Raw genomic sequence first — 12,534 nt, 5'->3', positions numbered from 1 at the left:
AACAGAGAAATGTGAGGTTTGTCCTAGCAGCCAACACTGCCAATCACTAAATATGACTTGATGCGCAATGCCAGAGTCTTGGACTCAGCAATGCTTTATCACCTCTTGGGTGACCCTACATATTCCACCTTACCTTCACTCTGGATCTAGTTCTGGCCTTCTGCCCACGCCATGAACCTGGCACTTCAGATCCTCACTTCTTCCCAAGAACCGCTGCTGTCAGAACTCAAGTTCCATCTTCTCCCCGTGGTCATGGCTATAGAATAGTCCCACCGATGCTCATGCCCAGCCCTGCCTCCCAAGAGGACTCAGGCCAGGCAGAGCTGTAGCCCCCTCTCAGCCAACTAGTAGGTTACAAGCGATCTTCAAGGCCAACCTATCTCCCTGCAATTCTTGGTCCTTCACAGAATGCAGTATCCATGACCATAGCCAGCACCACCCCCTAGCCCATCGTGAGCACGGAGTTGAAAATAAGGAGCATCCTTTTTCCCCCAGAATAGGAACAGCACGCCTCCCCCTCAAGCCCAACCACACCAGCTATCCCCTTCCTAGACCCTACTCCTTTCCCCATATCCCCGACACTCTTGCAGTACCCACTTTTGGGATATATATTTCCACTTCGGGAAGAGAAGAGCATCTGATCACAGTACATACTGGAAATTGCAGTCTTCCTGAAAGGCAGGGCTGAGCCTCAACAGTCAAGAGAATCATTTCCACGCTCGCCTCGACGATTTCAGTACAAATGTACTCACAGCATATTTATCTTCGAAGCTCTGAAAATGTTACTTCTTAGACACTCAGTATGTAAATCTTCTTTTAGAGACTCCTGTTATTGTCTAAACTGTATTCTTATTGGACACAACTGGTAAATTAGAGGGCTGCTTCTGCTACTGCTACCCCACGGAGAATCCCAAACACCGACCATTTTCTGCTCTGAAATTCCTTTCACAATATGCCACACTGTTGCCATTCAGCACAAAATCCTCTCAGCCACTTTCTACTCCCACACTGTGAGCACCTGATGCAAGCTCCCACCACACACACCTGCGCAGACAGCGAACCCACAACAGACCCACTAACATGTGCAGCCACATAGCAGGCAAACACCCACACAGCCTGTGCAGAGTTCAATAGAAAAGCCCCCGAGTCCACGAAAGGTCATTTTAAAACCTCTCCCCCACATCCTATGGGGATCTCAACGCCTGGTACAATTCTGTGCTCCTTTAATCATGGCACCTAATGCCACTTGGTATCAGGCTTTGAAGACTTACTGATTTCACGTGAATCATTTTATTTAATTTAAACCTTACAATAACTCTCAAGACAGGTATTATTACCTCTGTTCTACAGATGAGTGCGTTGGGTTTAAAACACTTATGTAGTTTGCCCAGGGTCATATACCTAGACAGCGACAGAGCTGGAACTCAATCCAGTGTCCCCTAGCCTCAGTGGAGCCTGAAACCGGTTTCTGAATAAAGGAGAATGTTGGAGACACAACAAAGAGGTTTCAGGCTAGATATCAGGAAGATGTTAATAGCACACATAATGCAGAAAGACAGACAAACAGAAAGAAAATAGCTCACCTTTTCCATGCAGTTTTATTCAATTAACAAGAAGAAATATGGAAGAAAAGTGAATTACCAAAGCTCTAATAGAAAATAGACACAGAAACACAGACAACAAACAATACATGAATAGGTTAAAAGTGCTGCTCCTGGGTGAGAGGTTGTGCTAAATGCAATATTCCCTCTCCCAATGGCCCAGCCATGCTCTGTCCTCCCAAGCCTTCACTGACCACTACAGCCCCCACCAGTGTCCCCCCAACACCAAGCGTTCTCAAACTTTAGAGATTCTGATTCAACAGGGCCTGGGCTGGGGCCCATGAATTCACATTTCTAATGAGTTCCCAGATGATGCTGATGGTCTATGGACCACATTTTGAGTAGCACTGGTCTAGACTCTGATAGGTTCTTTACCACAAAATACAGAACTTAATTACTTTTTCTGCTAAGCCATTCTGATACCCGGATGCCTTTAGTCCTCCCCATAGTCCTACCGTATTCAGAAGCAGCCTTACCGCCAAAGCCCAGGACCAATCCTGGTCACAGTTTGAGACTCCTGCTTTTATAAAATGATCTCCCATCTTGTTCAAGGCATGATACCCCTTGACCTGTGCAACCCAGATCTTAAAAGTAGGATTTTCTCAGGCACTCTTCTCTATTCCTTCTTCTAATTCCCTAGTGCTCTAGATCTCCTATAGAAGTGGGGCCTGTAAGAACTGGATCATGTAGTCCTGAAGCCCCCAAAGTAGTACCCGCGGTATTCATCCTGCTGACCCACTACCTTGATGACAAGTGTCTGCTGCCCAGACATCCATGCCTCATCCAAGCCACATTCACTGTTGCTGAGCCGTCCCTGCCCGCTGGAACACTCAGGTTCTGCTTGTGTTCCTCCCCAGCCACCCCCCACCCCGAGCCCGACGATTACAGTGTGCCTGGATAGTGAGCCGTGATTGTCATAGTTGTTGGAAAGAGGAATCACAAGCCATACGGAGCTTCCTTTTCAGCACCTAGAGCTGGGACAGTTCCCTCAGAGGGCCAAGAAAAGGGAAGATCGCAGGTCATCCCCACTTCTCCCTTGCTCTAAAAAAAAACAGGCCATGCCTCTGTGATAGGGTAGTTTGGGCTTCTATTTTGCTTTTATGCCCTCTACAAGGAATTCTTGCTGACTTAGGTGTGGAGTTCGGGACCCATGATGTGTGCACGTCAGTAGCATTAGCCTGCACGCTCCGGGTAGTCAATAAACATTAAGCAACAAGCAGTCTGATCCCTGGCCAGGTTGGCACCTGGAAATATATCATCCAATTTGGAAAGCAGAATACCTTTTAATATCCCCTCCAGCACCTAACACAGGGCTTCTCCATGAATATTGAATGAGTAAATGAACAAATGGGTGAGGGATGTCAGTGGGGTTGTGCCCACTTCTCCTTTGTGACGTCCGTATCGCAATGCTCAGCTGGAAGAAAGTAGCTTCCAATCTGCAGAAGCTGAGTGAATGCCTCGAGGCCAGACTTCCAACTAATTCCCCACACAAACTTGGACTTGAACATTCAGATGAACTGTGGTTGAAAACCACAATTACACCGGCATGGGGGTCCTCAGATTTGCTTCAGTACGTGGGTCATCAGCGCATCTTTAACAGAAGGGGTGGTACCCTACTCCACCCCACCTTTTACCCGAGGCTTCCTTCCTTCCCACTCCCGGGGCCACCTCAGAAATAAACCCCCATCCTGTCCATTCCATTTCTGTCACCGAGCCGTAGCCAGGCCAGCCACCTAAGTAGGTGGGAGGGAGAGCATATGCATTATGATTTTAAGGATCTCCACACTACCTTTAACCACCTCACTGCCATCCCTTTGGGTTAGGTCTTCCGAAAATTAAAAAATACTACTGGGGAGGTAATCCAAAAAAGACATGAACACCTTTGTACAAACAAGCTCATCGAATTTTTTTTAAAAGATTTTATTTATTTATTTGAGAAAGAGAGAGTGAGAGACAGCACGAGAGGGAAGAGGGTCAGAGGGAGAAGCAGACTCCCCGCTGAGCGGGGAGCCCGATGCGGGACTCGATCCCGGGACTCCAGGATCATGACCTGAGCCGAAGGCAGCCGCTTAACCAACTGAGCCACCCAGGCGCCCAAGTTCATCGAATTTTTGACAGGCGGGGGAAGCTGTGAGAAAAGGTGTGTCCTGGCAGGAGTTATTGCTGCAAGGGCAGGTAGAAGTGCAACAGCACGTGAAGGGGGTTTGTGTTCTCTGCCTGACTTGCTGCAGAAAAACCACGGGAGCACTGAGAGGACAGGCATGGAGCAGCCCATGGGGATCCTCAAAAGTTTACAACATTCCCTGCAAGGGCTGGGTGGGGCAGAAAGACAAAGGTGATTTGCAAAAAGCAAATACTTTAGGACACCAAGTGGCATATGGTGATGCCCTGATGATTGAGTTTCTGGGCAACCAAGCTTTCACAATTCTGGGATGGCCATGGGGGCCAGTCTTGCAAGCAAGAGGCAGCTCGCAACAGATTGCACACAGTTAAGAGGCTCCCGAGGGCTGGGCTCCAATGCGGATGCAGGGGAAGGAAAATGGCTGACACTGCAGGGGACCTTCTAATGTCTGGGATGTTTACTTGATTGGGCTGTTTTACATAACAGCAGCCAGAAACAGAAAGAAAAAAAATAGCTGGAGGGAGTCAGCTGGAGTTAAGACCTGGATTCTGAGTCTCAGATTCCTCTGAGGCCAAGATGGAACCTCTAGGCAGCCCCTTTCTCCCTGGCTCCGTTACTCTGTCTGCAAAGGATCTGGAACACTGCGGCTGGGCTCCTAGGAGGAAACCTCGAGCCGGGACCCTCTGAGGGGCGTTACTGTGGATATGAACAAAGTTAATTACTGTTATTTTCTTTTCATCCCAAGCCCCTTAAGTCTACCACATTCATCTTGTCCTGACCAGGGATGGCTGGGGAAGGAAGAACCAGAAATCCAGGTAAGTCCTGAGCTTGGAGCCCAGAGGTCTGAATGGGAGGAAAGTCCAGAGGGTAGATGAACAGGCTGGTCCAGGAGCTGCCAGGGCAGTCCACTGGGAGAGGAAAAGGCAAGTGCCATCAGGCAAGAAGCCAACATAAATCCAAGTCCAGAAGGCCAAGGCCAGGGGGAAGAGCAGGAAGTAGTCTAGGGCACAAGAGGTGGGGATGACCTGGGGGTGGCTAGAAGGAGTGAGACAGCAGCCCAGGGAGACTAGGGTCCAGGGGCAGGATGCACTAATTACGGAAAGAGGAGAGGGGGTGGAAGAGTCCAGAAGAGGAGGAGACCAAGTAGGGCTTGGCCAAGCAGAGTAAGGTGAGGGTTCCGCACTGAAATGCACAACAGAGCAGCAGGACACCCTGAGCTGCTCACCATACACCAGCCTGGGTGGGGGTTGCCCCCCAAAACTGAGCTACCCTACAGGCCCCCCGCTATGAGCAGCCTCAAGCCTTGGGGCAGGAAGCCAGGTGTGTCATTCGAGGGTCTACATTAGAAAAGAATCTTCTGGATTTTGATTTCTTCTCCCTCTTTCAGCACAGCCACTGAAATGCCCTTGCTTCTTGACAGCCTCAGGCTCCATCTCCGTCTGTCTCCCTCCCCTACGCCCCCTCCCTCCTCTCCCCTCCTCCCTCTTTAACGACAGATCTTATTTCTTGGATCCCACTTTCCAGAGCTACTGTGTGAGCGTGTTTGCGTGTTGTCGGAGGAGCGCCCTCAGGAGGACGGGGGAGCAGCGATGCCCGTGTCAGGAGGAGGAGATCACTCCTCCTTCTCTTTCCCTCCCTGGTCAGCTGGAAATGTGCCGTGTGACCATCAGATCTAATTAACTGAACTTTCAGTCTTGACAGAAGGAGGCTTTAAAAAAATAAATATATAAAAAACTCTAGCTTTCTTGGCTCTCAGCCTCTTGAGAGATAACGGACAGGATCTGTTTGCAGGGAAGTGGAGTCCCGGCTCCCTGACTCCCACTGCCAGGGGCAATCAGCTGTGAGCTGAAACCTCCATCCTGAAAACGCCATGTGGAATGAAAAACCCCCGAGTGCACACGAACGGCAACTCAGGAGTCCTGGGGCTCAGGCCCCAGGGGAAACCCGGCAGCAGCAAAGCAGAAATCAGAGGGTAAGAAGGCGTATCCTCCTCGCATCCTCCACCAGGCGCCTGCCCTGCGGCCCCCAGGCCGGCTCCTCCTCGGTACCACCTGCTAGCCTCCCCAGGGTCACCCGGTGCAGCTCCACTCTGTGCCAACTCCCTCTTGCAGAAGCACTCATCTCTCAGGGACGTCTTCCCAGACCCAGCTTTCTAGGCCTCCTGTCTCCCCAGGGCCTCTGGCGGGCCACCCAGGCTGTCCGCCCTCCCACCTCCCCTTGCCCAGCCAACAGCCACGTGCGGACCTCCAACTGCTCTGAAAGCGCATGCCAAAGGGACGCCAGCGGCACACAGAGCAAAGGCAGAGCCACTGGGGACGGCCTCAGAGGCCCTTGGAGGTGGCAGGAGGACACAGAATCCTCCTAACAAGGGCTGCAACCTCAGACGGAGCTGTAGAGCACGAAAAGCCTGTGGGGACGTTATTTTCTAGTGAAAAGAGGAAGTGGCACTGTTTTGGGTGCCACCGCGGTGCCAACCTGCTTTCCCCTCACTGCCGCTCATCGGATTCTGTCACATTCAAAACATTACACTGGACAACCCACCCGGAGGGTGGCACTGGCCAAGCGCATCTCCCGTCTCCACCGTCCCATTCCCACTGGCCCAGCGCTGGAGGGGGCAGGAGGATCTGGGTCAGACCCACGGGGGCTGGACAGACGCCTCACCAGCAAGTCAAAACCTCACCAGCAAGTCACTCAGACAAGTGGGCGCTCGAACCTCAGAGACCACCCCCACAACACACACACACATTTGGTTCTCACCTTTATTTCCCAAGGTGGTTATTATCTCTTTACACTTGGATTTATAAGCCTAGTGACCTACAAATAATTTTATTCTTTCGCCTACTATTCACTTGACCATAAAGTGGATGAGCTCTCAGCCAAACAGTGAAGCCTCCCACTGGTGGTGTTAACTGTTCAGAAACCACAGCGCAGTTTTAAACCAAACTGTGCTTTTCCTATTTGAAAAAAATAGTTTTTCCCCACATCAAGGGGTGATGACCCCATGCAAATCCCTAACGAGAAATGTTTAACCTCAGTTTAAGCAAAGTCTGAAATATTTACCAAGTTCTTTCAGAAAAAAAATTGATTTCTTGCCCTTGGCAGATATGATCTATTAAGCGAAATGATAGAATGTAAGATATTATGGTCAAATTCCAAAATGATAACCAACCTGGTATCAAATGGATTTATTTGATCTCATTTACAGTATTACAGAGCACAGAACTCTCAAAAAAGAAATCAGAGTCTGATTTTTTTTTTTTTTTAATTTCCAAAGCTTGGTCGTAGGGGTTTGCTAGTCTTTGTAGTTTCTACTTTATTTGAAAGGGGCCTCATGAACCCACTTCCTACTTAATATCTATCTGACCTTTGAAAATTAAAATTGACATTTATTATCCTTTCCCATTATGCCAGCATTGCCAATTACACTTAGCACCAACTTCAGATGTGAGAGATGCTCACCTGCCCTCTGGCTAAAAATAGCTGTCATCGATGTCAGGAATGGCAAATGTTCTCTGCCTGCTTAATAAAAGCCCATTAGGCCACTTTGTGAAACAGACAAATCCCTCACCAAAGAGTACCCTCCACTTCACCCACCATGGGATGCCAAAAACCTTCGCATGCTGAGAGAGCTTTTATCCATTAAAAACAGAGATCTAGTAGTACCCCAATTCACAAGCATAAGCAGCACACTTGATTTTGCAGAACCCAATGGTACCAGAGTTGCAGAATAAGGACCCCAGAGACACTGGACTCAAAGAAAATTCCACAAACCTTGGCACTAGCCTCCTCTCTCAGTCTTTGCCAACACCACATAACAATTCCAGCAATGCTGCAATGGGTAATCTAGTCGAATTCCGCGTTTCTACTGTGCGCAGCCAATAGCATTCTATTGGGTTTCCCTTGAAATGCATCGGTGCAATTTATACTAATTCTCCTTCTTGCTGGAAAACTTTCACAAACTATCTTAATTGCTTGAAACAATTATACCATATTGTAATTATCACACTGCCTTGTAATTATTTGCTTTGTGAATATGTCCCTCCCCCACCCATCTCCACCTCCAGGTGTGAGCTCTTTCAGAGTTCCCTGTGGCCTCAGTATCCACTATGTGCCTGTACATAGAAAAACTCAGTACCTTTGGCTGAACTGAGTAAATACGAACTGAAGCTACGTCAATCACTTCTTCCTTCTTAGATTCTGTTATGACCCCCATAACTTAAGTTATAGTTAAGTGGTTACTCAGCAAGGCTTATCAGGAATCTTGAACATCTACTGTGGGCTTCTGTTACAGTAGACCAATGTAATGCGGGAAATAGGCATTTTCGGGTATTTATGTATTTGTCTCAAGTGTCTACATCCCCCAAAAGAAAAATTAGTAATCCTGAGTACTAGAATCTCTAAGACAAATCTCACATTAAAGTTAAATAAGTATGTGTAAGCCTAGCTCAATGTCTAGTACATGGGAATTGCAACATTAGCCTTCTGTCCCCATGTTCTGGTTACTCTCTCTAGTAATGTCAAAGCCTGAAGGTGACAATTTGGTTAACGCCTTCCCATCCACTGACATCTGCCCTATCACTTCGGGCCAGTGGTGGCAACAATCATCCAGACACCTGGGCACAGTCTTTTTTCCTGAAACCAATGAATCGTTGCTCTGTTTTAATCTTACTCGCCCCTCTCACCTCCCACCAGCTCAATCCACAGTCGTTTGGTTGAAGCCAAACTAACAAGTGGAAGACACCCGTGGGCCCCCAGGCATGCAAAACATAACTAGGCAACAATAAAGGGAAGAAAGAGGTTTTCAACCTTCTTCAAAGTTGACGGAACAATTGAGCAAACAATAAAAGACCCTCCCTCGCATATAAATGTTAACTGATTTTTAGCCTTGTGATATTACGGGGTGGGGCGGGGGGCGGGAGGGGGGGTACCTGCAACAGGAAAGAAGTAACAAATGCAACAGAAACAACTCGGAGCAGAATGTGCCCTCTGAAGAACTGTGCCACCAGCGAAGGACAGTTTCCCAGACACGGACGAGCAGCATGTGCCCATGGAACAGAAAAATGAAAACAGCCAACTGTTTGCTCATGAAGTCATCCTCTTACCATAATTAGAGTCTTTGAGGGTCCCTGACCAAGAAACTCCCTAACCGCTGGAGGCAGATATTCTGACCTCTGCTGAGCAATCACATGTGAACTGGGTCCCCAAGTCTCTCATTCTTGGGGAAACAGAAACTCCTAAACTGAGGATGAGATCCTATGCCTTAGCAACCCACCCAGATGCAAACTCCCAACGCTATGCAGCCTGCAACCCCCAGCTGGCCTCACCCCATACAAAGAATGGCACAAGGGATTCAACAGGTTGCCACGATAATACTCCAAGCAACTCAGGAGAGGCGCTGAAGTGAGATCCCAGGAGCTGGCTTCGTTAGGTAGGTGAAATCATAAACGCCTACCCGGTAATGAAGTAAGATTACCCATCATTGTCTGTTCATTGTTTTGGGGTTTTTTTTTTAATTTAATTGTCTTTTATGTTACATTTATTTGTTGCCTTGATTTATTTTTTTAAAGTAGGCTCTCCCTCCCAAGGTGGGACTTGAAACTCACAACCCCAAGATCGAGAGTCACGTGGTCTACCAACTGAGCCAGCCAGGCGCCCCTGTTTTTAATTTTAGAAGCAAACCCTTTAAATCTAAGGCAATCAAAGCCAGCGGAGGCAATTCTGACCCAGGTATTGACACTTTAAGGAACTGCTGTTGCGCTCCGAGACTATCCACAGGTCTAACAGGCGCATCCATCCGTCCAGACCAGGCTGCTGATGGGCGTCCAAACCTCCACGACCTCCAAAGGTCACCGCCAAAGAAATAAACTCAGGTGTACTTACGAAGGGCATGCCACTCATCCTGACGGATGGTCTTCGTGATGTTGAAAGTGAGGTTCCTGGGGATGGTGGCTGAGGAGTAGTGGTATTTGATGTACGTGCATCGCTCAATTTCTCCTGCCAAAGAGAGATGGGAAACTGAACGTTAAAGAGGCAGCAACCATGTCTGGGGCAGTTTCTAGGACCCATTGTTCTGTGCTGGGGAAAAAGACTTGTTTCCTTTCAGGCGTGGTGACACCTATAGTTTATACAAGGCAGTAACTTCAACTCCAAAAAGTCATGTCTACTCTCCACAGAGTAGAACTAAAGTCAAACACCATCGATTGAGATAGAAAAATACCTCCGTGGCATCATTCAGGGATGGGAAGAGTCAAAGCTTAGGCTGATAGCAGCTTGCTAAGAAAGTAGTGCCTGTGGTTGTTTAACCTTAAGAAAATCAACTTTCAAGTGATGGGAAGAGGTGTGGCATCAAAAGGCAGGAACAGTTTGTACCCATGGACCAACGCAGAACAGGCTCTGGTCTTAATGAGGTCATCTGTGCCTGCAGCACCTGCCGTCTCGTGGAAGAGTGAGCCAGAGTGGCCTCTTCTCTTGCCTCCATCCCATGCCCCAACCTCACCTCTGAGCACAAAGCCCTCAAATCCATGTCTATCTCCTTGAGCCAGCCTCTTCTCAGGCTTCTTGGGGTGGGGGGAAAAATCAAGCCCCTTAACACACTCAACACCTGGTCCAATGGAATCTTTCCTGATAATTTGACTAGCAAAGCATGCATTGCCAACTTATCAAAGTACTCCTGTAACTTAGAGCAGAGCTTCTCAAAGTGTGGTCCAGGGCCCACCCGCATCCTCTGGGAACTTGCTAGAAATGTCATTTCCCAGGCCTAATCCCAGCGCTGCCGAATCAGAAACTCAGAGGTAGAGCCTGCAATCGGAATTTTAATAAGCCCTTGGGTGATTCTGTTGTACGCCTAAGTTTGAGAACGGTTGCCCCTGAGAATCTAAAAGAATTACCAATGTATTAATTCATACATCCAGCATGTTTGCAAATTCCAAAAGAAAGGCCCAACTGGGAGTTCCTTCCTTGTCACTTTTGGTCTCCTGCAGGCATGTCTTTTGACGCTTACAAATATCTGGGGAATATTAAAACTCATTGTCAGGGGATTGTAAAGAATCAGGGAAGAGGTGATTTCTAAGGGCTGGGGTTTTAAAATGTGGTTTTGCACCTGAATAGATTTTGATGGTAATCCATTTTGCACCCCACTGATTTTCAATTTGTAAGTGGTGGCACCTGATTGAATTGTTTGACCCCTGGCACACTGTCAGCAGGGAACCCGGCAATTGGTGGAGGGCAGTAATTTAGACAGTCCCTCTCATGAATCAGATGCCTTATTGTAAATCACATCTGGACAACTGCCCTACTGTCAGTTATTGGCAGACACTCCTCCAATGGGACAGACACTGTCCAGGGAGGCAAAGTTTGGAGAAAGTGTTAGACACACTTTTCCTTCTTCACCTCCTCTGCCTCTGTCCCCTTAGCCTTTAAATGTCCTCAAGTCTCTCACGTGCCCCTGGCATTCCCCCCCGACCACATCCCCACCGGGTCTTCCTTCTTCCCTAACCTGCTATCTTGCCCTGCCTTCTTGGGAAAGCAGTCTATCAGACCATCTCAAGTAATGTTCATACCCTAGGCCCACGTGCTCTGACTTCCATGACAATCTCCTTGAATAGCATCAACCTCCCATTCAGTCTACAACATAATAAATCCCCCGGCCATCCCCAATGCCTCCCCCTCTCTAGTGGGGCCCATCCTCCCTGACATCCAACCGGTCACCAAATTCTGTCAGTTCTACCTCAGAAGTGTCCCTGGAAGCCAGCCCATCCTCTGTGCCCTCAGCCTCTAGAGCAGTTGTGTGAATACAATGACCCATCTCAACAAACGGCCACATTTACTGAGGACTTGCTGGTAGGAAACACTTGCCAAGTGCTTCAGAAAACAATGGTTTCCAACTTGACTCATGTCATGGCACACACAGACGAGATGTGTGCAAGGCTCCCTGGGATAAACGGATGCAGCTGCCTGGGCCCCGTCAGCCTCCCTGTGAAGGAACCAACATCCCCAACCCACTTGTAACCCTCCATGTTCTGTACTTATCCCAGTGGCAGAAAACCCTGTGCTGGATACTGTCTTACTTCATCCTTCATATAACCCAATTAAGTAGGCGTTCCTATGACCATTGGCATAATATGATCACATTTCACAGATGAGAAAAGAGGCTCAAAAAAATGAAGTGACCTTCTCAAGGAAACAGCAGCGCCAGGATGAGAACCCAGAAGTGTCTGACTGGAGCTTCCCTCCGCCAGGTCACCCTCCACACCGCTGCTTGGACTCTATTCCAGAAAGGAAACTGTGGTCTCTCTTACACACGGGATAAACCTCACACTCCTCAGGCGGGAAGTCCCAGCCGGGTGGCCTTCCCTACCCCTGCCCTGGATCAGCTGTATCCATCAGGACTCTGCACCTACTCTCCTATCTTTCTTCCCCTGATGCACCCCTAACCCTCCCAAGAAGTAGCCAAAATGGCGGCTCCTGGGCAAAGCCCTTCCTTGCAGCTTGGATTGCGCCCCGCTACAGAGAAGCAGTAAGTGGTTCAACCAGGTCCCTCCGCTCTCCTCCCCGCGCTCCTGCCCTCCTGCGGCAAGCACACCGATGGGCTATGATTTATCTGTTTACACGCCTCGCTCCCCCACCAGATTATGAGTTTCTCAAGGTCAGGGACTGGTCTTATCCATTCATTTCGCTCTCCCCAGCTCCCAGCCCAGGGTAAGCACCAGTAACATGTGCTGGGAGGAAAGGAATGAATAATCGGAGGCGCCCTCTGTAAAACCACAGTGGGCAAGGCATCCAACTGCTTCTGTTCCATGCAAGGGACCAAAA

The 12,534-nt window shown here is 48.7% G+C and overlaps 1 protein-coding gene across 1 annotated transcript in view; it reads right to left on the bottom strand.

Moving 5' to 3' along the window:
- The window catches only part of TMEM178B (transmembrane protein 178B), a 335,584-nt gene that overhangs the window by 215,208 nt on the left and 107,842 nt on the right, over positions 1-12,534 (bottom strand). Inside the window, exon 2 of the mRNA XM_027574298.2 lies at positions 9,604-9,717. Within this exon, the coding sequence (XP_027430099.1) occupies positions 9,604-9,717 (114 nt within the window). The remainder of the gene's footprint in view (positions 1-9,603; positions 9,718-12,534) is intronic.

This window comes from Zalophus californianus, chromosome 12 (genome assembly GCF_009762305.2).
Source record: "Zalophus californianus isolate mZalCal1 chromosome 12, mZalCal1.pri.v2, whole genome shotgun sequence".
Lineage (NCBI taxonomy): Eukaryota > Metazoa > Chordata > Mammalia > Carnivora > Otariidae > Zalophus > Zalophus californianus.
This window is presented reverse-complemented; position numbering and strand designations above follow the sequence as displayed.